At 41.7% G+C, this 25614-nt stretch overlaps 1 protein-coding gene across 4 annotated transcripts in view; it reads left to right on the top strand.

Annotated features, from left to right (window-relative positions):
• Positions 1-25614, top strand: part of LOC132401802 (receptor-type tyrosine-protein phosphatase F-like) — a 362488-nt gene that overhangs the window by 98964 nt on the left and 237910 nt on the right. For all 4 annotated transcript variants that reach the window (XM_059984024.1, XM_059984023.1, XM_059984025.1 and 1 more), the window contains exon 2: positions 4634-4786. In XM_059984024.1, the coding sequence (XP_059840007.1) occupies positions 4684-4786 (103 nt within the window). In that variant the 5' untranslated portion in view covers positions 4634-4683. The remainder of the gene's footprint in view (positions 1-4633; positions 4787-25614) is intronic.

A 25614-nucleotide genomic window follows, 5' to 3' on the forward strand; every position in this document is an offset into this window, starting at 1 on the left:
CAGCGTCTCACCTCCGACGAGTTACGACACCCGCAGCAGGGCACCGGGTCCCCCCTTGAGGGCCGTGAATGGCAGCACAGTAAGGACCTATGGCACCTGTATGGTGCAGCTACAGTTCGGCTCCAGCCGGTTTGCATGGGACTTCACACTGGCCGCCGTAGCCCAACCGCTTCTGGGTGCAGATTTTTTGCGGGCTCACAGCCTGCTGGTCGACCTGCCGAGGCAGAGACTGGTCCACGCCGAGACCTTTCGGACATTCTCCCTGGGAGAAGCCCAGTTGCCAGCCCCACAGCTCCATCACGCTGTCCGACAACGACTTCACCAGAGTCCTGGCGGATTTCCCATCGGTTCTGGCACCGCAGTTCACAGCAGCCATGCCCCAACATGGCTTACAGCACCACATCCCGACCCAGGGACCACCCCTCCATGCTCATGCTCGGCGGCTTCCCCCGGACAAGCTCCGAATGGCGAAAGAGGAGTTCAAGAGGATGGAGCAATTGGGGATCATCCGGCGGATCGACAGCCCATGGGCCTCCCCCCTGCACATGGTGCCCAAAGCGACAGGGGGCTGGAGACCATGCGGCGACTACCACAGGCTGAACGAGGCTACCACACCAAACCGCTACCCTGTGCCGCACATTCAGGACTTTGCAGCAAACCTGCACGGCGCACGGATCTTCTCCAAGGTAGACCTCGTCCGGGGATACCATCAAATCCCGATGCATCCGGACGACGTCCCCAAAACGGCACTCATCACCCCGTTCGGCCTTTTCGAGTTCCTCCGCATGCTGTTCGGTCTGAAGAATACCACACAGACATTCCAGTGGTTAATGGATGCGGTGGGACACGACCTGGACTTCACATTCATCTATTTGGACGACATCCTCATAGCCAGCAGCAGTCGTCAGGAGCATCTGTCCCACCTCCGTCAACTCTACGCCCGACTGAGTGAGTACGATCTAACAATCAACCCGGCCAAATGCCAGTTCGGGCTCGACACCATCGACTTCCTGGGCCACTAAAGATTACTAAAGATGGGGCAACCCCTCTGCCCGCTAAGATAGATGCGGTCCACCATTTCCCCCAACCCACCACAGTCAAAGGCCTTCAGGAATTCGTAGGTATGGTAAATTTCTACCACTGCTTCCTCCCTTCAGCTGCCCGAATCATGCACCCCCTGTTCACCCTGATGTCTGGTCTGAGCAAGGACATTACCTGGGACAAGGAGTCAGCAGCCGCTTTCATTAAAATGAAAGAAGCCTTGGCAAACGCCGCGATGCTAGTGCACCCCAGAATGGACGTCCCTACCGCCCTCACAGTGGACGCATCTAACACGGCAGTCGGTGGGGTTCTGGAGCAACTCATCGCGGGTCGCTGGCATCCCCTGGCCTTTTTCAGCAAACACCTGCGGCCATCCAAGCTCAAATACAGTGCTTTCGACCGGGAACTGTTGGTGCTATACCTGGCAATCCGGCATTTCAGGTACTTCTTAGAAGGTAGGCCCTTCACCGTGTTCATGGACCACAAACCGCTTACCTTTACGTTCACGAAGGTGTCCGATCCCTGGTCGTCCAGCCAGCAACGCCATCTGTCCTACATCTCTGAATACCCGACGGATGTCCGGCACGTCTCGGGTAATGACAATGTCATGGCAGACGCGCTCTCTTGCCCTTACATTCATGCCCTTTCCCAAGGGGTAGACTTTGAGGTGCTGGTAGAGGCGCAGCAGGCAGACGAGGAGATCCCGAGTTACAGAACCGCAGTCTCCGGTTTGCAGCTCCAGGACCTCCCTGTAGGCCCAGGTGAGAGGACCCTACTCTATGACGTCGCCACCGGCCAGCCTCGTCCCGGCATCTTGGCGGCGGTGCGTTTTTGACTCCATTCATAACTGAGCGCACCCCTCTATCAGGACAACCGTCTGGATGGTCTCCAGCAGGTTCGTTTGGCACGGACTCCGCAAGCAAGTCAGTGAATGGGCCAGAATGTGCATGCACTGCCAGACGGCCAAGGTGCAGCGGCACACCAAAGCTCTGTTGCAGCAGTTCCACCCCACCCACCAGCGTTTCGACCACATTCATGTGGATATCGTGGGCCCCCTGCCAGTGTCGCACGGAGCGCGGCACCACCTCACTATCATGGACCGGTTCACAAGATGGCCAGAGGCGATCCCGCTCACCGACACCACCTCTGAATCTTGCGCCTGGGCACTGATCGCCACTTGGGTGTCCTGCTTTGGTGTACTGGCCCACATTACCTCCGACAGAGGCGCCCAGTTCACCTCCAGCCTGTGGTCAGCTATGGCCAGCCTTTTGGGGACACAGCTGCACCACACCACTGCCTACCACCCACAGTCGAACAGCCTGGTGGAGTGTTTCCACTGTCACCTCAAGTCAGCTCTCATGGCCTGCCTGAGAGGAGTTAACTGGGTGGATGAGCTTCCCTGGGTCCTACTCGGCATCCGCACGGCGCCCAAAGACGATCTGCATGCCTCGTCGGCTGAGTTGGTGTATGGCACGCCCCTAGTTGTCCCCGGGGAGTTCATACCGGCTCCACGGGGGCAAGAGGAAGAACCCGCAGCAGTCCTGGGCAGACTACGCGTGAGGCTTGGTGACCTGGCCCCCACCACATCGCAGCATGGGCAGAACCCGACCTACGTACCCAAAGACCTGCAGAACTGTAAATTTGTGTTTGTGCAAACGGGCGGGCATCGGCCACCTCTGCAACGGCCCTACGAGGGGCCGTTTACAGTGCTCAGGAACAACACGTCCACGTTCATGCTGGACTTTGGGGGGAGAGAGGAGGTTTTCACGGTGGACCGACTCAAACCGGCCCATGTGGACATCGCACAACGAGTCGACTTCCTGGCACCACGGCGCAGGGGCCGACCTCCCAAACAGGGTCCAGCCCAGACTGGACACTGGGGGGGGGGTGTATCGCTGGTTCTGGGAAGGGGGGAGGGGGGTTATGTGGCGACCCACTTCCTAGCGCACTCGAACCGGCTCAGAAATAGCCAGCGCACCAGCATAAAGGCCAGTCCCAAAAGGGTGCCAGGTCTGCTTCACTAACAAAGGGAAAAGCTCGCGCGGGACTGTGAATACCTGCCTCCTACAGCATCCACGCCCGGGGAGGGCAGGATCAGGGAGGCTTTAAAGCGAAGCCGCGAAGTTCAAATAAAATCTTCTTTAACTGCAGTTTACCGACTCCGTGTCGTTATTTCAGCGCTGCGTGTAGCACACTGCTACAGGATTATTAAATCCCAAAGAAGCAGCATTCTAAAGGGAGGATGAAGCAACCATAGACATAAAAGTAAAAAAAATACAGCATAAAAGTAAAAGATGGGACATGCAATATTGTAAAAATTAGTAGAAAGTTAGATGAGTCAAGAATATTTTAAAAACCAACATAAGGCAACTAAAAAAGCTATAAGGAAAGAAAAAAATGAAATAATAAATGTAAATGATATAAAAGAGGATACCAAAAGCATTTTTTAGATATATAAAGAAAGGAGAAAGTGCACATTGGACCACTGGAAAAGGTAGTAATAGGAGACAAAGAAAGATTACCTGAATAAGTATTTTGCACTGTGGAAAACATCAGCAACATACCAGACATTTGAAAGAGTCAAGGGACAGAAGTGAGTGGTCATTGTTAGCAAGAAGAAGGTGCTTTGAAGGCTGAAAGGTCTGAAGATGGATAAGTCATCTGAATCAGGTGAATTGCACCTCAGGGTTCTGAAAGAGGTATCTGAAGACATTGTGAAGGTATCAGGAGTGATCTTTCAAGAATCACTATTGTTCGGAATGGTTCCAGAGTACTGGGAAATCATAGAAGCCATTCAACTCTTTAAAAAGGGGAGGAGACCAAAAAACCCAAGATATTATAAACTGGCTTGCATGATGCATGTGGTTGGTAAGATTTGGAGTCCATTATTAAGGATGGGGCTTTGAGGTACTTGAAAGTGCATGAGAAAATGGGCTGAAGACATCATTTTTTTCTTAAGGGGAGATTTTGCCAGACAAATCTGTGTGATGATTTGAGGAAGTAACCAACAGGATACTCAAGAGTCAGCTGAGGCGTTTGACATGGTGGCACACAGGTTGCTAAACAAAATAGGAGCCTATCCTATTACATGGAAATTAGTAGTGTGGATAGAAGATCGACTAGTTGGCAGAAGACAGTATAGGAATAAGGGGGGTAGGGAGGAGGCTTTTCTGGTTGCCAGTGCTTTGCAGCTGTTGGGTCTATTATTTTTCATGTTATATGTCAGTAATCTGGAAGACAGAATTGATTACTCTGTGGTCAAGTTTGTGGGTGATACAAAGGTAGGTGGAGAGATGAAGGGGTTGGGGGGGGGGGAATGGAAATAAATCAGCCATGATTGAACGGTAGAGTGGATTCTGCTAATACTGCTCCTATATCTCATGGTCTTGTGTTGTTTTGAGATTCTGTTTAAATTGTTAGGTCTTTGTATGTTGTAACAGCTGTTATAGCCAGTGGAATCTGTGCTGGCTAGAAAGGCATATTGTAGTTTCAATTTGGCTTGTAAGTTGTAAGGTTTAAAGAATTAATCATTAACTATTTGGTGATCAGTAATGATAATGTATAACTGACGTATAATATTCTTATTGTTAAGGTATGAGCATCTGACAAGCAACCACTGGACAGATTGGTATCTGGACTCGAATGAAAGTACTAACTTCAGCCTGGAATATGGTACTTACTCGTTCGACTGCGCTACCAATCATGGTGATCCTGAGCCACCTGGCACAGTGCATTCAAGCAGACAGTAAGTAAAATCATTTTAATGTTGAAACAAATTTTTTTCTTTGTTGCCTGGATATTTGTGAATATATTTGAATGCAGAGGATAGTTTGAAAAGGTGCAGTATGCAAAAAACATGGATATTGGTTACAAATCATGAAACCGCAAAATTGTGTTGAGTACTTTTCACATTATAGTTACAATCTGAACAGGATTTCAAACTCAAACAGAGAGGAAGAAAATTAGAAAAGCTTAAACACTATAATTTCACCATCCAGCCAGTTTTGCCACAAATCATTCATTACCATCAGTGAAAAGTAAGTGTGAAAGACTACAAAATCAAGTTAGTGTAAAGGATGTTGTACCAAATTTAAAAATGAGTTATTAAGACATAACTTTGTTGTTAAGGCAGTAATATTCAAGATTTAACTCTGAATATTTGATAAGGAAAGGTACATTACTCTTGGGGAAAGAACAGTGAACAGATGGAAAAGCACATAATATTAGAAAAGCCAACTCTTAGAAATTAATGACTGGAGGAGGCAATCCTCCTCCAAACATTAGATGAATTTTGGATTTTGGCTGTGAAGATGTATATGAAATATCATTCAAAAGTGATGGGCTGGATCTGAAAATAAATGCATAAAGTAGAATGTTCCCAGTGTACACGTTGTTTACGCAAGAACTCTTTTAAAGATGGTTAGGTAAGATGATGGTTCTCAATATTTTTCAGAATGTATTTTCTGTTAGCAATGGTGTTTGCAAACCTGTGTCTTTTTCTTTTCAACAGGCTATTCTTCAAAATTATCTGAAGGAAAAAATAGCAGGTCAAACAGCATCTAAGGAAATGAATAAACATGGCACCAAACTGTACTGTTCCCAGTTTTGGTGTCACTTTTTACCCTGAGTTCTGTACTCTCTTTAAAACAGGAGTTCTCAACTTTTATTATGTCTTGGACCCCTACCATTAATTGAGGCTTCCATGGACCCCTGGGAGCCCTGGCTTTAAAGTCTTCCATTTCCACAACCCAACTTGATTCAAGCCTCTCCTCTGATCATCTGTTACTAAGGCGATCATCTCTGAACTCAGTTATTCAGTATTCCAGCACAGCTTTTGTCATCCTTCCTTTTATTCTGAAAGCTATAAACCATCTTATCTCACATTTAGATCTCTTTGACCTGTCACCTCATTTGCTTCCTGACCTACAGTGTTCCTGAATTAAATAAACCTACATTTATTTTAGTGATCATCTCTATTATGTTGCCTGTTTTATATCCACATTTCTGGATTCTTGACCACCCCCGGTTAAATTGTTTCCCCACTGGTTTGCTGTGTCAATAAAGATTCGAAATTATTCCTTTAATTCCACTCCTCCTCTTCTTTCAGGTGCTCCTTAAAATCATTGAACTTTAATAAAGCATATGGTCCTTTTATCTCTTCAGGGCTTGCCACAGCTTTTGTTTGTTCTTGTTTCTGAGAAAGTCTGGTATGTTTTTTATTAGGTTAAAGACGGCAAATAAACGAGAAGTTTTTTTTAAAATTGGTTAAACATTAGTAAAAAGAGAAAATCCAGCATCTATTTGTTTTTGTATGTTACAAAACCTTTAAAATACTTTGTCATATTGCATATTTCATTCATTTTCAATTTTTCAGTCGCCAATGCAGAAAAGTATCAACATTTTTAAATTTTCCTTCACGATTTTTGTTTTCCTCAGCTGGATTATAATGCATATGGAATAAGCATGGCTGGAGATCTTGGCCACTTGGAAATCACTTTGAATATTTTCAGTGTTAAATATTGTAGAGTCAAGCGACACCATTCCTAACTTTAAAAATCCATTTATTTTATCATCTACTAATAAACAAGCTGTTGTATGAAAATAAGAGTAAGTGTGACTATACTGCATGCAAAACGTATTGGTGTGACTAAAATAATATTAATAGAGAATAGTAACACATCATAGCTTTCACATCAGTGGTATTAGATTGCAAGTAGATAGTCTGAGTTTCATCTTCAGAATTATTCTGTGGCTAATGCCAAAGGCAGATAGAATGTGAAATTTGAATGCTAAGTTTGATTTATTTTAGAGGTGTAGAGAAAGGATAATTAGTGTGAATAATAACATTGAAGTTTGTGGAACCGTCTTATAAAAGATCAATAGATATTTATTTCTGATTCATTGATTTAAGCAACCTGTGCAAAGCTGCTATTTTAAATAATATATTGCAACAAATCATGGCATCATATACATATAGCACAGAAACATCCTGTGATCCACCAAGTGCATGCTGACCATCAAGCACCCACTTACAGTAATCATGCACAATATCATTTCATCTCCCACACCCATCAAATTCTACCACTTAAGCACACACCAAGACCAATTTATCTAACAACCTGTATGTTTTAAAACGTGGGAGGAAACTTGGAGCATCCAGAAATGTCTCGTAGTCATAGGGAGAAGAGGCGCTTTCCGCACAGTACCAAAAATCAGGATTGATCCTGGATCGCTTGAGCTTTGAAGCAGCAGCTGTACCATCTGTGCTATTGTGCCACTCATTTCTCAGATGGTGGATTTGCTTAATCTGTATTTCAGAAGGTTTTAAAATTCATGTTTGGTCCAAAAAGTTTTTGAGTAGTTATTTGTCTAACAACAACAAAATTTTGTCTGACAAAGCTGTTTAAGAGTTCTTCGAGGAAGTAACACCCAGGGTGGTCAATAGAGAGGCAGATGTCATTTACTTGGATTTTCAGAACGCAGATGATAAGGTACCACACATGAGTTTGCTTAACAAGATAAAATCCTATGGCGTTACAAGAAAGATACTGGCATGGATAGTGGAATGGCTGACAGGCAGAAGGCAGTGAGTGGGAATAAAAGGAGCCTTTGCTGGTTGGCTGCCAATGACTAGTGGTGTTCCTCAGGGATCAGTATTAGGACTGCTGCTTTTCACATTGTTTGGCAATGATTTAGATAATGGAATTGATGGCTTTGTGGCAAAGTTTACGGATGACATGAAGATAGGTGGAGCCATAGATGGTGCTGAGGAAGCAATGTGATTGCAGCAGGACTTAGTCAGATTGGAAGAATGGGCAAGAAAGTGGCAGATGGAATACAATGTTGGGAAATATTTGATAATGCATTTTGGTAAAAGGAACAATAGTGCAGAGTACAGTTTCCCCCCGCTATCCAAAGGTAGAGCGTTCCTAAGAAACCATTTGTAAGCTGAAATGTCATAAAGCAAAGAAGCAATTCCCATTTATTTATGTGGGAAAAATTTTTGAGCGTTCCCAGACCCAAAAAATAACCTACCAAATAATACATAAAACCTAAAATAACATAAACATATGGTAAAAGCAGTAATGATATGATAAATATACAGCTTATATAAAGTAGAAAAATTGTATGTACAGTGTAGTTTCACATATCAAAATTGGGAAGACAGTGAACCAAGATTGATTTGGAGAAAAAAAAATTCGGCACGCATGCGTACACAGCTGCCCGCACAAGGCTTCACGGTCATGGTAGTCTTTCTCAGGGTAAACACACGTATAAAGCAGGCATTCTTTTTTCATAAAAGCGAAAATCCTCTTTGATTAATGAAGTCAGGTACCAATGTAGGTCTTCCATAAAGCGAACGTTCAAAAACCGGGTCCACCTGTGTAATCTAAATGGGGAGAGATTCAAACATCAGAGGTGCAGAGAGATTTAGGAGTCCTCGTGCAAGACTCCCAGGAGATTAATTTACAGGTTGAGTCAGTGGTAAAGAAGGCAAATGTAGTGTTCTTCTCTATTTTAAGGGAATAGAATATAAAAGCAAGGCAATAATGCTGAGCCTTATAAGACACTAGTCAGGCCACACTTGGAGTACTGTCAACGGTTTGGGGGCCCATATCTCCGAAAGGATGTGTTGTCATTGGAGAGAGTCTGGAAGAGGTTCATGAGGATGATTCTGGGTATGACGGGGTTAACATATGACAGACAGACGGACATACTTTATTAATCCCGTGGGAAATTGGGTTTTGTTACAGTTGCACCAACCAAGAATAGAGTAGAAATATAGCAAACTAAAACCAGAAATAATTAAAAGGTAATAAGTATATTATGCCAAGTGGAAATAAGTCCAGGACTAGCCTATTGCCTCAGAGTGTCTGACACTCCGAGGGAGGAGTTGTAAAGTTTGATGGCCACAGGTAGGAATGTCTTCCTGTGACACTCAGTGTTACATCTCGGAATGAGTCTCTGGCTGAATGTACTCCTGTGCCTAACCAGTATATTATGGAGCATTTGGCAGCTTTGCATCTGTAGTCACTGGAATTTAGAAGAATGTGGGGGAATCTCATTGAAACCTCCCGAAAATTGAAAGAACTAGATAGGGTATGGTGGAGGTATCCAGAAATAGAGGGCAGAGTGCAAAATTGAGAGGTGATGAGGGGGACATTTTTAAGCTTGAGCTCAGTAAGTCTGGAATGCTATGCCACAGACTGCAGTGGAGGCCAAGTTTGTGGATATATTTAAGGTGGAAGTTGATCTTTACTGATTGTTCAGGGTATCAAAGGATATGGTGAGAAGGCAGGCTAATGTGATTGAATGGGATTTAAGATCAGTCATGTTGGAATGCGGAGCAGACTTGATGGGCTGACTGGCCTAATTCTGCTCCTATGTCTTACGGTCTTATGACATAAAATAAAGTGAACAATGCCAGCTGATGTCAGCAAATGTGAAGAACAGGCTAAATTGGAAACTGAAGATCTTGAGGCACTACAAGTCTTAATGCAATTAACCATTAAGATCTGGTTCATAAGACTAAAGGCCAATTTTAAGTAACTTCATGCCTTACTACTAACTAGAGCAGAAAAGGAAATTGGGGCACCCTGTATTGATTTTAACTGAGTGCAACTTGCAGTAATGAGTCAAGGAGCTGCTTAATTATTTATGACATATATACACTTGGAGCTATTAACATCAGAAACACTAATATAACCAGTTTACAGGTGAGTCACTAAGAAGATGATATCGGCCTGAAAATATTTTGCTAAAGTGGGATAAATGTTCTCATGTTGATATTTCACAGAACAAAAGAAGTCTAAGCAAATTCTACCACAGTTGTTTACTTATGTTTGGAATGCAGTTCAAATGGATCCCCCTTCACATGAATGCAGTCTTTTGGTGTAACAGGGTTGGGTATTGCTTTGCACAAAGGCAAGAGTGCTATAGAAGGAGAGGAGTTAACTGAAATGAAACAGAAGACAGTGGTGGAGGAATTGCCACTTCTATAATTCAGTATCTCAGACATGGTATTTCCTAAATTGCTGTTGATGCCTTGTGCTACAACATTGAGAGTAACTATCTTAATGATTGAATACAGAATTAATTCAGGAGGAAATGTTTTTGGTTTGTGGAGAATTGGAGCTAGTTGTCTTTGAAAAGGATGGAACAAACTTTCTTGTTTAGCACAGGTTTGGGAATCAAGGCGGAAAGTCATCACTTATTCATTGCTAGTGTGAAGAAGAAAACTGGAAAAAGTTTACTACTGACTCCACCTGCCCAGGCAGTCACCTGTTCTCCAAACTGCCATCAGTGAGATACCTCGAGTCCATCACCAGCAGGACTGCACGTTATCCCTGAAGCTTCTTTCCTGTAGCTATCCAACTTCTCAAGAAAACTCACTCAGGTGTAATACCCGAACTGTTTCCATACAACATCAGTTAGATGGTCTTTCCTGCTCTCTTTGTTTTGTTGTGTCTGTTCATATGTTCACGTTTGCTTAGATTTGATTATTGACCTATGCACATGTGACCATTCTGCTAATTGTTGATTGCTCGTGGCTATTTGCACTATTATCTTGTAAATTATTGGTTGCTATTGTGTTGTCTGCTATGGCATCGACTTGTTTTTATGCTTGGCAACCAATCTCAATAAATTCTAAAATATTTCAAAAACTAACAAAGTGATTCTGAAATTTGGGAATGAAAATAGGGAGAGTCAAATATTAAAATATAGTACAAGTACAAAGTCCACTTAAAGGTTGTGATGTCTTTGCAATAAATGAGGTATCATTGAACCAAAGTCAAAGTTTATTTTCTCTGTATCTAACAATGTTACGAAAGTGGTGATTTGTTTGTTTTGATAGATTTTTGTTTTTGTGGAATGCAGCAAAATTATTAATCTGAAACTTAAGCTACCTTTTTATTAGCATGGACTGTAGATGTATTGATTTCACTTTACTAAATTAGATCTTTTACTGTCAGAGTTTATAGTTCAAAAAAACCGGAGGGCTCATTTAGGTGCAATTTTATATTTGCAATTTGTTTAAAAGAAAATACAGGCTGCATTGGAGGCTTTTTAAAAAAATAGAATTGTTGATTATTCTGCAAAATTATTTTTTTCTCTAAAACTGGAAGCAATACTGATGAAAATGTCAAAGGTTATTCCTCAATTCTCCGTAGTTTGCATTACTTGTGTTATTTATTGGTTCAGTCAGCATTTCCAACTGTCTTTTCTCAGTGTCATGGGTTGGAGCCAAGAATGGAGACAACAGTATCAGTTTAAGGAAAACGATCCCTTATTACTTCGTATATTTTGTCTGATAAATTGATTTAAGTGTGTTAAATCATTAGGTCATTATGTAGTTTGCACCTCAGTCTCTTGCTGGCTGTTGTTTCTTTCAGTAATATCTTGTAAAATTGTATGGTTTTAGTATCATGTCACAGTAAAAACATTTCATTCATGTAGCTCCAATGTAGAATTAGTGTCAGCAATGAATTGGAGACATCTGTTTTTCCTTCCAGACTGATTGATGTTTCAGTGCATTGTCCTAGAAGGTGGAAAAATGCAGTGCGAAATTCAAGTGACTTTATATTTTAATTTAATTTGGCAACTGGCCAGATCTGCTACACAGTACAACCACTCACAAAGTAAATATTGTTCTCTGAAATTTATTGAAGATTATTTTGCTCACATAAATGAAATGTTAATCTACACTTGAATACCACGTATAAATGGATATTTAACATCACAAGGGACATGTCACCATGACTCCATTGTGACACAATAATGTTATATAAGCACATACACGGCTACTTATTTGAGTCAACTAAGGTGACAGAAAGCCTGTAGAAACTGCAAAAAGGGTCATTTCTTATTGGCATGACAGTTAAAATTCCCTCAAATCTTACAGCAATAATACATTGTAAAAATTTAAAGCCATTTGAAATATGAAAAAATAAACTTAAGTTATTCTTGTTACCATTAGGAAGAAGGTACAGGAGCCTTGGGTCTTCAGAAACAGTTATTATCCTTTTTATCAAAATGATAAAAGTTTGTTCACAAGACAATCAATATTTACAAGACAGTAGTTGCACTGAAATTATTGTATAGTCACTACTGTCTATAAAACAGTCCATACTTCAGGGGAACCACTGTTTACACAAATCCCTCAGTGTGCCCACTGTGACTGCGTGCTGCTCCTCCAAGGACAGCCTGGCATGGAAAAGGGGCAGGGTGTCGGCCCAGGCAGTGCCCTTCACCTTCCACAGCCTAGGCCTATGGTTGGTCATCTTTGTCTAGTCCAAACCAAGCCCACCAGGAGATCCTCCTCTCTCCCCGCCCCCTTCCGAACTAGAGGCCCATGGATAAGGAGTGTGGGGCTAAAGTGCAGCCAGAACCACAGCAGCAGCTCTCTCAGGAACTCAAAGAGCAGCTGCAACCTCTTGCCTTCTGTGTATCTCCTTTAACCATCAGGTTCCTGATCATCACTCACCACAGCACTGAATTCATCATTGAACACAACCTCTGGACTTACTTTTGAAGAATCTAAAACCTATGCTCTCAATTTTTTTTACTTATTAATATTATTAGTATTACATGTTTATTTTGCACAATTTCAGTTTTTTGTCATTTTTCATTGATTCTATTGTATGTCTTTGTTTTACTGTGATTGCCTGCAAGGAAATGAATCTCAGGATAGTAGTTGACTTATACGGATTTTGATAATAAATTTACTTTGAACTTTGATTTTTGAAAGGTGACAGATTTCATATTAATTCTCATTGCAACACAAGTATCATCCTAAACAAAAATTTGCATATTAAAGAACTGGAAATACTGGTAAAACTCAGCAGCTAAGGCAGCATCTGAGTCCCTTCAGTTGAGAAAGAGAGGAAACAAATTAGTCTGAGGAGGAGAGAAGCTGAGGGTATGTAATGGGGGGAAGAGACAGTGGTTTAAAAAAAAGGTATGTCTACAATAGGCTGAAATAATGTAGCCATTAAATGGAAAGGACTAGGGACGAGAGGATGGAGTCACGAAATGAAGAGAAGTTCTGTGGAACAAGAGCAGGCAGAAATAATAGTTCTACTAGGAAATAAGCTACCATACAAAACTGAAATTTCCAGTTAATATGAAATATGGAAAAAAATCTGAATATGTACTAATAACTAACAGTGAACTGGAATGTTCATACAAAAGAACTTGGGTCGATAAAATTATCATAATTCATCAAGCCTTGATTAAGACGGTTTATGAGATAGCACCACTTATTTTTAAACTGCAACCATAACTATGAATTTATTTGTATTTTCCTGAATACATTGTTATAATTTCAGAAATAGAGCATTCACTTTTAATGAAATGGAAGTAAAATGTAAGTAAATAGGTTTAAAATAGAGGAAATGAGAAATGGTTAATTGTAGGATCTACATTGTGAACCAATGCCTGAAACCAAATGAAATCAGTGTGGAAACATGAATTAATGTAAAGGTAGCTAGAAGAGCTGCTGCGGAATATGAGCAAGAGTTGTTCAGTTGTTTAAAACCAATTAGATGACTTTTAAAAAAAAATATTGAGTCAATCATGCTTCTAATAACACTGTATATAATGGCCATATTTTTGAATGGTCAGAGGGAAAACTAATTTTATGAAGATATATAAAATTTTTTCATTAATAACTTAATCAGTAGACTGAAAATGCTCATCATACTCAAATGCATGAGTCTGCCTTACCTCTGTAACAGAGTTCAGTTCTATAACCCTGAAACTTTAGTGTTCCTCCATTTTTAGCTTTTTCCCACATCTCCAATTTTTACTTTCCTCACATTGACCATTATCAGATAATTTTATTACACTCACTGCTAATCCCACAAAATAAGAACATGGGTTTCTTTTTGGATATCATGAGCAATCATTGGCATATTCAGGCCACTTCTATCTCATTCTCTCTCCATTTGCTCTGATTTTTTTCCTGCAATGATACTGTGTTCAGAAGACTGCCAAGTTTTATTCCTAACATCAGTAATTGTACTTGAAGAGTATATCATTGGCTACAAATTGCTTTCAAAAAGGTTTGAAAGGTGCCTGTCCAAAATGATAGTCTTTTCTTTAAATGGTGAAAACCAAAGTGTGTACTTGGAGCTCTCACTGGGCCACCACTTCATGAAAAAAAAGTCAGGCACGATATTGGAACACTTATCTTTATATTTAGAAGGCAGTGATAAGGGAATAGAACTTAAATTCTGACTGCATGTAAATTTTTATGATCATATATTGACCTTGGAGTGGACATTTGATTTATCAGTTCAATTCTTTTATCGGTGTGTTAAGATAATGAGATAACACAAGTTAAGATTCTATTCTCTGGAAATACGTGCTCATTTGATTCAAATGTTCGTAATATCAAGGAAAGCTGTTAATTGGAAAATAGAAGTAGATGCTGGATAGCAAATCAACCAGCATCTGTGGAGACAGAAGAACAAAATATGATTTCAGTTCTGATGGAATGCTGCTGACAAAAAATATTGGAATATTTGTTCCAATAATTCTAAAGTAAACTCTGCAAATTCTCAGTAGATCAGTCAGCATCTGTGGCAAGAACAAGTGGTAACATTCATACAAAAACAAGTGGCAGCAAAGGTGATGGAGAATTAATGTCTTCAGCAATCCTGGCTGCATCCTATTGGAGATATTTTTGTCTTACCATCCTTACCCCACACTCTCTGCAACTTTTGGAAGTACAGTGTGAATGGATGTTGCTGCAAGATATTTGGATAAGACTGAGGATCCTATATTGAAGTCAGTCTTCCTGAATTCAGGCTCTGCATTTCCAGTCTAATCTTGTACTACTTCAAAGCAGTCTTTAAAATGGAAGAGCTTCGTTGTCCCTAGACCAGGCATGGGCAAACTACAGCCAACGGGCCATATGCGGCCCGTTAAGCTTTTTAATCCGGCCCGCAGAACTTGATGAAATTATATTAATAAACCTTGTTAACGTTTTTTCCCCGCAATTCTGGCGTTTTCCCAACAGATGATGCACTCTATATACATTTGTGGCGACCCATTTCCTGGCACATCCGAACCAGCTCACAATTAGCCAGCGTTCCGGCTAAGGGAGGTAGCCTGCGGGGATTTGCGAGCACAGAGCTTTGGAGCCTCTGCGCAGGGGGGCAGGTTGAGGGAGGCTTAAAGTGAGGCTGGGGATTTCGAATAAAGTTTTTTTCTTCGACTGCAGTTACCGACTCCGTGTCGTAATTTTAGCGCTGCATGTAGCACACCGCTGCACATTGACCTTTGTTGAGGTGCAGCGTATTACTCCACATTTCCGCTTTACTCTTTGTTCGGCTCGACCTATTTGTGTGAAAAGGCATTCAGCGTCATGAACATCAACAAAGCCAGCCACAGATCCAAGTTAACTGACCAACACCTCAGATCCATCCTGAGAATCGCCACAACAAAACTAAATCCAGACTTTGATGCGCTGGCTAAAAAGGGAGACCAACAACACTGTTCCCACTGAAATTAAAAATAAGTTTCTTTGTTGTGTTTAAAAATGCATTTGAAAATATTTTTTTCAATAAGCCTTACATGTTACATGTCATTTCTGTTAAGTGATGGACATGAGTAGTGCGCAGGTGCACGTACGTTCTCAAAATAAAAAATGCGCTCCAGATCAAATAACACGCTCAGCATACTGGCGCGCTCTCACTGTTCTGTCGTTGTGCGGGTCGTTGTTGAGTTTTGGCACAGGGGACAATTGAATAAGAAGGGGCAGGACAAGTAGACCTGCATCTCCTACCGTTTTTGAAATAAAGACAGTCAGGAGGAGAGTGATGATGATAATATCTTGAAGGATATCAGAATTTTCAGTGCTTTAAAATAATAACTGTTACTATTAAAAAAAGCTGTATTTTATTCATTTAATTTTTAGTGTTTTAAAAGTCATTTCAATAAGTAGCTAAATACCATGGGACTTCAAAGACAGATATTTTGTTGTAATGCATGTGTTCATTTTCAATTGAAATTAAAGCACATGTTTTCTACATATCCCATGATATTTTATTTCCTTTTATGAGGTGTATTACCAAAACACTCCGTCCATCTGCTCCTGGTCTGGCCCCCCTGTCAAATCTTAGAACCCTTTGTGGCCCTCAAGTCAAAAAGTTTGCTCACCCCTGCCCTAGACTATGTTCACCGTTCAAGTTTAACATTGCTGCAGATTGAATTAATTTCAAAAGATGAATAACTTCATGACCAGCAGCTCTTACTATTTACAAGCCCTTGAGAATCTCACTTGGATAACAATTGCAAATTGTCATTGTTTCATTATATAGCCTCATCTGAAATTGCAGCCAAATATATTACACTGTGAGCCATTTGACATATCATCTCTCTCCCCCCCCCCCCACACACAATATCTTTGCCAAAAAAAAGTAGCTAGAAAACAGTGCTATGCATTGCTTTAAGAGAAAATAAGAGAAACAAGTAGGTTAAATGGACCCTACAGCCTGCCTTGTCATTCCAAATAGTCATAGAATTATAGGACACTATAGATACAAGCTATTTGGCTCATCTGGTTCATGGCAAACTATTCTGCCTAGTCCCATCAACTTGCACTTGGACGGACCATACCTCTCCACACCCTTCTGTCAATGTAACTATTCAAATTTATCTAAAATATTGAAATCAATCCTGCAGCCATCTCTTCTGCTGGCAACTCGTTCCACTCTTCCACCACTCTCGGAGTGAAGAAGTTCTCCCTCAGGTTCCCTTAAAACGTTTCACCTCTCACCCTTAACCCATGACCTGTAGTTCTAGCCTCGCCCCATGTCAGTGGGGAAAAAGCCTGCTTGCATTTACCCTATCTGTGCCTCTTAGAATTTGGTATACCTCTATCAAATCTCATGTCGTTCTCCCATGCTCTAGGGCGGGGGGGTCGGCAACCCACGGCTCCGGAGCCACATGTGGCTCTTTTACGTCTGTGCTGCGGCTCCCTGTTGCTTTGGGAAATAATTGGTCAGTATTTAATTAAAATGTATTTTATGTTAGTTTGTTAGTTTTTGAAATGTAATTCTAAATTTGAAGATTATGGTGATCTTGTACAATCTAAATAAGACGTTGTGGCGACCCATTTCCTGACTCATCCGAACCGGCTCACAATTAGCCAGTGTTCAGGCTAAGGGTGATAGCCTACGGGGGTTTGTGAGTACGTGTCTTTTGCAGCATCCGCGCCCATGAGGGGCGGGTTGAGGGAGGCTTAAAAGCAAGGCTGTTTAGTTCGAATAAAGCTATCTTTGACTGCAGTTTACTGACTGCGTGTAGCACACCGCTACAACGTGTTTTTATCGCTGGCTGTCCAGAGGGGAGGTGCTGAAACGCTTTGTCGCGTGTCTGGAAGAAGTGAAAACTTTCCTGGGCAGCAAAGGGCTCACCTTTCCTGAGCTGGAACAGCCAGAGTGGCTGGAAAAGCTACACTTCATGGTAGACATGATAGCGCATCTGAACAGGCTGAACACAGCTCTTCAGGGGTAAGGACGTACAGCCCTGCACATGTTGGAGGATGTTTTGGCATTCGAGCGCAAGTTGACAGTGCTTGCCAGAGATTTACAGAAAGGCACATTGTCTCACTTCCCCAATTTGAGAGAGTTCAAACAAGGTCACGACATGATAAATTCGGAGTATTTACATTCTGCAATCATCGCAATGCAAACATTGTTTGGGAAACGCTTCTGTGAGTTCAGAGAGGAAAAAAACACATTATCCTTCCCGGTCACTCCCCTAAGCATCGATCCATCTCTACTGAATACGACTGCATTGTCAGGTGTGAGTCAACCTGACCAAGTATGATAAATATTTTAATTGCCTATTATTTTACGTATATTCATATGTTTTCATTGTTCAGTGAAATAGTCCTTTTATTTTTCAGGTTGACAGCTTGCTGACATTGTTTTTGGTTTGCTGCTGGCGGCAAATTTAAGTTTGGCGTTTTTCATAAATACAAGAAGGACTCAAATAGACGTTGAGTATTTTACTTAAAAGTAACCTTCAACCCAACGTCTTTTTTTCGGAGTTCAAAATGTTTTTGTTGCATGCAGAAATGTAATTTCGTTTTCTCTGCAGGAGTTCATCAATTTCATAAATGCAACACATTATAGTTTGTTTATACATAGCATAAAGGCAAAACAAAACGTTGTATGAAGTGTTATTTCATTTTAAATGTCAAACGGGTTTTGCGGCTCCCAGTGTTTTCTTTTCTGTGGGAAACGGGTCCAAGTGGCTCTTTCAGTGGTAAAGGTTGCTGACCCCTGCTCTAGGGAATAAAGTCCTAACCTATTCAACCTTTCCCCTATTCAATTTATGTACTCCAGTCCTGGTAGCATCCTTGTATATGTGAGTTTGAAAAAGTGCAGAAAATATATAGATGACCAGATCTGCACACAATACTCTAAATTAGGCCTCTAATGTCTTGTGACTGTGTCAAAAGATAGTGACGTGTCACTAAAGTCATATGACTGTGACTGAACTGGCCCTCACTTAAAGTTGTTGCCTTTAATTCTCTTGATACATTGAGAGAAGAGCAGTATTATCGGTTGCTTTCTCGGTATACTGGATATCCACATTTGCTGTTCCCTGCATTGTCCAGATATTCCCAGCGGTAAATGGGGCTTTTGCATAGCTTTAAGGAGGCTTTGATCGAGCCTTTGATTTTTTTTCTCTTTCTCTGTGACTGCATGGTAATAATATCAGACCTTGGAGTGGAGTAGTCCAATCACAAACAAGACAAAATCTGCAGATGCTGGAAATCCAAGCTACACACAAACAAAAAATGCTGTAGGAACTCAGTAGGCCAGGCATCATCTATGGGAAAAGAGTACCGCTGATATTTTGGGCTGAGACCCTTCAGCAGGACTGGAGGAAAAAAAAGTTGAGGAATAGCTAAAAGGTGTGGGGAAGGAAGAGAAACACGAGGTGATAAATGAAATCGGGTGGGGAAGGGCTGAAGTAAAGAACTGGGAAGTTGATTGGTGAAAGAGATACAGGGGTGGATAAGGGGGAATCTAATAAGAGAAGACAAGGGGATGGAAGAAAGAGAAGGGGTGATGCACCCAGACGCACCAGAGGGAGGTGATGTGCAGGCAAGGAGATAAGGTGAGAGAGGGAAAAAGGGGATGGGGAGTGGTGAAAGGGGGTGTGGGAGGGGAGGAATCGAGAAATCTATCTTCATGGTAATCAGGTTGGAGACAACCCAGACGGAATGTAAGTTTTGTTCCTCCAACCTGAGCATGGCATCATCTCGACGGTAGAGGAGACCATGGATTGACATATCTGTATAGGAATGGGAAGTAGAATTAAAATGAGTGGCTATTGGGATATCCCACTTCTTCAGGTGGTTAGAGCCGAGGTGGTCAGCCAAGGAGTCTCCTAATCTACATCGGATCTCACCAATATACAGCAGGATGCAGCAGGAGTACCAGGCACAGAGTATGACCTCAGGAGATTCACAGGTGAAGTGCTGCCTCACTTGGAAGGACTGTTTGGGGCCCTGAATGGTAGTGAGGGAGGAGGTCAGTGGGGAGGGATGAATGGACAGGAGTCACGTAGGGAGCAGTCCTAGCGGAAAGCAAAAAGTTGGAGTTGGGGTGGGAAAGGTGCTTGGTGGTGGTATCCTGTTAGAGATGGCAGAAGTTACAGAGTGTAGCGTTTGCTTCTGGAATCTGTCATCAAGTATTGAATGATGCTGATGTGGCTGATTGAGTGTAACTAGAATTTCAATATTGGAGATGTTTGCCTAGTAGAGCATACTGACTTTGTTTCCTTATCCTGAGATACTGTTAATGGTTTGTTCCATTGCTTTGAGTTACCTGCTCAGTAGTCTGGACCCAGATATTATGCCTTTCACAACAGCACACATTTACATAAAATCTTGTAATTAGCAGAATGTTCCTAGATAGCAATTTCAGAGTATAATCAACCTCTTCAAAGTCAAAGGAAAGGAACTGGTTACGTTTGTATTGAGTTTCTTGTACCTCTTTTAGGAGATGCAAGGTTCTTCAAATGGCCACATGGTTGAAAGGAAAATGGAGGGCTTTGAGGCAAGGAAGGGTTGGTACAACATCTGTGGGCAAAAGGGCCAGCACTATGCTGCATTGTTCTGTGTTCAGTGAAGTGCTCATGAAATATAGGCAACATTGCAGCTAGTTTCATAGTATATTTTCTCCAAAAGAAACGTTTCCATGATTAGATAATCCATGTTATATAACTGTGTTTCCTTGAAAATGTATATTATTCAGAAGATCAGGCATAATTCCATAGATACTCTTCAGAATACTGCCAAGCGGTCTTCTGGGTCCATGCAGAGAATAAGTAGATTAATATCTTGACTAAAATATGAAATATAATATATTGGGTGGTAATAGACTTTTCAGCCCTTTGAGCCTGCTCCACTGTGCAATCTGATCATGGCTGATTCTTTACAGTATACCTACCCTGCTCATTCACTTTGTTTTTATTTAATAATTTATCTTTCTTCCTCTTCAACATTTTTAGCTACTCTGACTCTGCAGTTTTTTTTTGTAGAGAATTTCACCACCAGCCTCTAGTGAAAAATAATGTATTACCCCGTATTCCAAGTCTGTGACCTTTGTTCTAGAATCTCAGCAAGGGGAAATGTCCTCCCTGCAACCCACTTGCCTGAGCTGATATGAAGCTTGTATTTCAATGACACCTCTTCTCTTCTTAACTTTATTCTTGTCAATCTTTCCACATTGAATAGTCTTGCTGTTCAAAGTTCAAAGTAAATTTATTATCATTGTGTGTGTGTGTGTGACCAAATTCAACAATGTTTCATTTTCTTGTGGGCATACTCAGTGAATCCATGGAATAATAACTATAGTAGACTCAATGAAAGACTGCCTTCAATCACTGTGCAAAAGACAGCTCCAAGGAGCATCCATTATTAAGAACCCTCACCACCCAGGACATGCCTTCTTCTTATTGTTATTGTTGGGAAGGAGTTACAGAAGCCTGAAGCCACATTCTCAGGGATTTAGGAACAGCTTCTTCCCCTCTGCCATCTCCCAATGAAATATAGCTGCATCAATATGTTGAATCCAGGTTAGTTCCTCAGAGATATTGACACCCAGGAACTTGAAATTGCTCACTCTCTCCACTTCTGATCCCTGTATGAGGATTGGTTTGTCTTCCCTCATCCTACCCTCTCTGAAATCCACAATCAGCTTTTTGCTGACGTTGAGTGCAAGGTGGTTGTTGTGACACAACTCAGCCAACAAGTAAATCTCACTCCTGTACGCCCTTTCGTAACCATCTGAAATTCTGCCAATAATAGTTGTGTCATCAGCAAATTTATAGATGGTATTTGAGCCGTGCCTAGCTACACAGACATGGGTGTAGAGAGAATAGACCTGAGGTCTCAGCGCACATACTTGTGGTGCGCCAGTGTTGATTGTCATTGAGGTGGAGATGTTATTTCCAATCTGCACAGATTGTGGTCTGCCTGTTAGGGGTCAAGGATCCAGTAGTGGACTTGTTGCACAATGGAGTGCATCTAAGTCGTTTCTCAGGCAGGAGTTGATATGAATGAATTCTAGGAATCCATTGGAGAAATTTCATTGCACTGGTTTTGCAACAGGTTTATCCTCTTTTATAGACCAAAACTGAGTTCTCTAGCAAGACATACAAGTACAGTTGTCGTTTCAGGCCGAGTCCCCTCTATGAGGAATGGCTTGTCTTCCCTTATCTTACCCTTTCTGAAGTCAACAGTCAGCTTTTCGGTCTCGGCCCGAAATGTTGACTATACTTTTTTCCATAGATGCTGTCTGGCCTGCTGAGTTCCTTCAGCATTTTGTCTGAGTAGTTTGAGTTCTCCAGGATTGATCTCACAAAGAACCTGTAAACCTGTAGAAAGATACCGTGTTTCTAATGGCACATCTTGCAGTGAAGGCTAATGCATTGCCTGACTTATTAATTGCTTATTGCTTCTGAAAAAAAAACGCCCTCTGTGCATCAGCATTTCTCAGCTTGTCAATAATGTAATACTATACCTATCCATATTTTACTGCATTGGCCTTGTATTCCTTCGCTCAGTTTGTCCATATTACCGTCAAGTCTCTTTGTATACTTCTTACAACTTGCAATCTCTCCTGTTTTTGTTGTTGTCAGCAAACATTACATTAGGTTCCCTCGTTCAAATTTGAGGTACAACATTATGAAAAACTGTAGCCCTTTCTGTTTTCTGTTTGGGAACAAGTTCTTTTTTAATGCATGATATTGCATACAACCTTATGTCCTTTTAATATGCCATAAAGAGACTGAGGCCATCACCACTGACAGTGCAATGTTGCACTGGAGTGCCAGTTTAGATTTTTGTGCATGTGTCTGAGCTACGGAATAAACCAGGGGCATTCTTATTTAGAGGCGAGAATGCTTGACACCTGCCAGAGCTGACACTGTTAAATTTACTCTGTTCAAGTGATCCCTCCAGCAAGGTTGTGGAATGTGAGTCTTAGCAGAAGAGCAATTAAATAATTAGACTATTTTGATGGATGTGTTGTACAAAATAGTACTGGATTAGCCCTTGTTGAATGATGCCCTGGGATTGTTATCTGTAAAAGGATATTTCCAGCACTATAGTACTCCCTCAGTAATGTACTGTCTGAAAACCTAGATTAGGAGTTATTCAGGCTACAGGGGATAAATGGGTCATGGAGGTCAGTTCACTGCACCACCTCCCTATCCCCAACCGCGGTGGGTAAAATCTCCATTGTAAGCATGTAAGGAAGAAGCAATTTCTTATAGTGATTTTTTTTTTTACCCAGCTACTCCAACTTGATAAAGGGTCCCATGATATTGCCACAATATTCAAGTTGATTTGGTAGACAATAGCAATGCCTTTGCTAGGACCTAATTGTGAGAAATTTCAGCAGTTGAGTTTTCAGGATAAGGAGATGAAGTAATAGGAACCAAAAATAAATAAACTCAGTAATTAAAACAGAGCATAGGCAAAGCCTCATCAGATTTTTTTTTGTTTTCCTAAATATTGTTAAATTATGATGACCATGATTGAATGTTTTGTTTTGGGTTGAATATACGTCTGTGAAACATGATTGCTACCATCTTTTCAATCTAGAAATCACAATAAGCAGGTGAAGATTCAAATTTCAATGTCATTTTGCAACATTGAGTTCTCTGCCTCTCAGACCCTTCAGCATTTTATTTTGTTTGTTTTTTGTTTTTATTGGACTGTGGTCTTGGCATTTAAAAAAAACCCTGAGTTTAGGCATGGGTTGAAAAGGGTTAGGATTTTTTTCCCTTGAGTGCAGAGAATGAGGGAGATGTTTATAGACATATACAAAAGGGTAGACAGGGTGAATGCATGTAGGTTTTTTTCCCTCTCAGGGTGGGTGAGACTAGAAGTAGAGGTCATTGGTTTAGTGTGAAAGCTGACATATTTAAGGAGAATCTGAGTGGAAACCGCACTGAGAGGGTGATATGAGTGTGGAATGAGATCCAATTGAAGTGGTAGATGCAGGTTCAATTGTAACATTAAAGAGAAATTCGGATAGGTATGTGGATGAGAGAGGTATGGAGGGCTATGTTCCTGGTTCATGTAGATGGGTCTTGCCAGACTAGCATAGACTAGATAGGCTGAAGAGCCTCTTTCTATGCTGTAGTGCAGTGGTCCCCAGCATGTGCTACCGGGCCTTGAGTAAACGATATGATTTGGTGATATGAGACGATATGAGTCAGCTGCACCTTTCCTCATTCCCTGTCACGCCCACCGTTGAACTTGAACGCACGCGAGGCCATCAGTCACCTAAACGCAATGATACCCTAGCGCCAGGGATCACGGGTTGGCCTCAGGTAACCAGCCGGCCAGCAGGCCGTGATACTGGCCTGGAACGTGGACAGATGGGCGATGCTACTAAACCTGTTTAACACACCGAATGTTCGTGGGGAAACTCAGTGCTAAAATATTCACAGACAACCTTATTCAGGCTCAGGGTTTTGTAAGTAGCTACCTTGCTGCGATCTACTGAAAGTCATCCCTGAAGCCAAACTTTTGTCTGCCAATAGATCCTAGCTATCTACGGTGGGGGGGGGGGGGGGCCCTGTTGCACTCCTCGCTCGGTCGGTCTCTCCGGACTGCGACCACCACGACCCTGGCATGGGGATCTCCGGCCCTTACCCCCTTACCTTGTCCTCTCACCCCACACCTGGCCAAGGTGTCTGGTGGCGGGCTTGGGCAGGCAGGAGGCTGTCTAATGAGGCAATGAAGCTCTCAAAACTGCTTCAGTACCTTGAGTCCAAGCACCCTGCACTTAAAGACAAACCTGTTGACTTTTTTGAGCAGAATGTGAGCAAGCAGGGCAGAAGCAAGTGCTGATAGCCAAGAAAACTAAATTGTGGAATAGACTGGACATAAGGAAGCCCTTTTGAGTATCGCATCGTACCCCCCCCCCCCCGTCCCCCCCCCCCGTCGGCCAGTCTGCAAGAATGTTGTCAGTATTAAACTGGTCCACAGTGCAAAAAAGGTTGGTGACCCCTGTTGTAGTGTTTTGACTAATGCAGTACTTATTCCATTCACTCTTTCACCAAATCAGTCTTAGATGTTGAGTGGAAGCCTTATAATTTATATTTTCAGGTTAGCTGTATCATGGTACTGCGAGAAAGAAAGCATTAGAAAATCTCTTGCAATCTTTGGAGTGGTAGTAAAAGGCTATTCTATAAGAAATAAGAAGGCCATATCGTACCTGTTGAGTCTGCACTGGTTATTGCAGTAGGCGGAATGCAACAGAAGTTCACAGTAATGATTCATGGAATCAGAGAGTAAATCCTGTTAAGCAAACTGAGTTTATTTTCTCAAAGCGTTCAGGTGAATTTGAGGTGATCTCACAAACATTCGAATGGGTTGTGATGGGGTAGATGAGGGGATGAAATCTAAAGAAGCAAGTTTAGTTAGTGGGCCAGCCCTTCAGAATGGAGGTGAGAAAACATTTCACCCAAAAGGTAGTGAATTTTTACTCCAGAGTTACTGAGCATAAATTGACTAAAAATGGCAAAGATGTAGGTTACAATGTAAATCTGTTTGCTAAAATAGTTCAGCACAATTTTCTCCTCTGTTTGCAGCTAAATGCGCAATTTCCTTAAAAACATTAAATGTGATCAGATCCAGCTGTTGCCTAGTTCACTGGCCAACTGTGTTATTTGCTCAAAGAAATTATATTTTCAATTGCTGGACAATTTTTCTTTGTTATGCTAATCTTCAGCACTCAAAATAATCAGATTGTAAATGTTGCTATCTTCAGAGGATTCAAATTTCCTCAGAGACTCTGATCACTTGGATTTCAAACCATTATCCACACTTTGGTGGCATATGTCCTAATCCCATTAGAAGTAATTGATTATCAGGATGGTCAGAATCTTCTACAGCTGAATTTTAAATACTATATCGCTCCTTTTGTTCTATAGCTTCACTTTCTGAAAATTGCTTGCATTGGAAAGCAGGCGTATTCATTTTCACTTTCGTACAGAAGATGCCAGTGCTCTGGTTACAACTCAAAA

Source organism: Hypanus sabinus, chromosome 11, assembly GCF_030144855.1.
Source record: "Hypanus sabinus isolate sHypSab1 chromosome 11, sHypSab1.hap1, whole genome shotgun sequence".
Taxonomy (NCBI): Eukaryota; Metazoa; Chordata; class Chondrichthyes; order Myliobatiformes; family Dasyatidae; genus Hypanus; species Hypanus sabinus.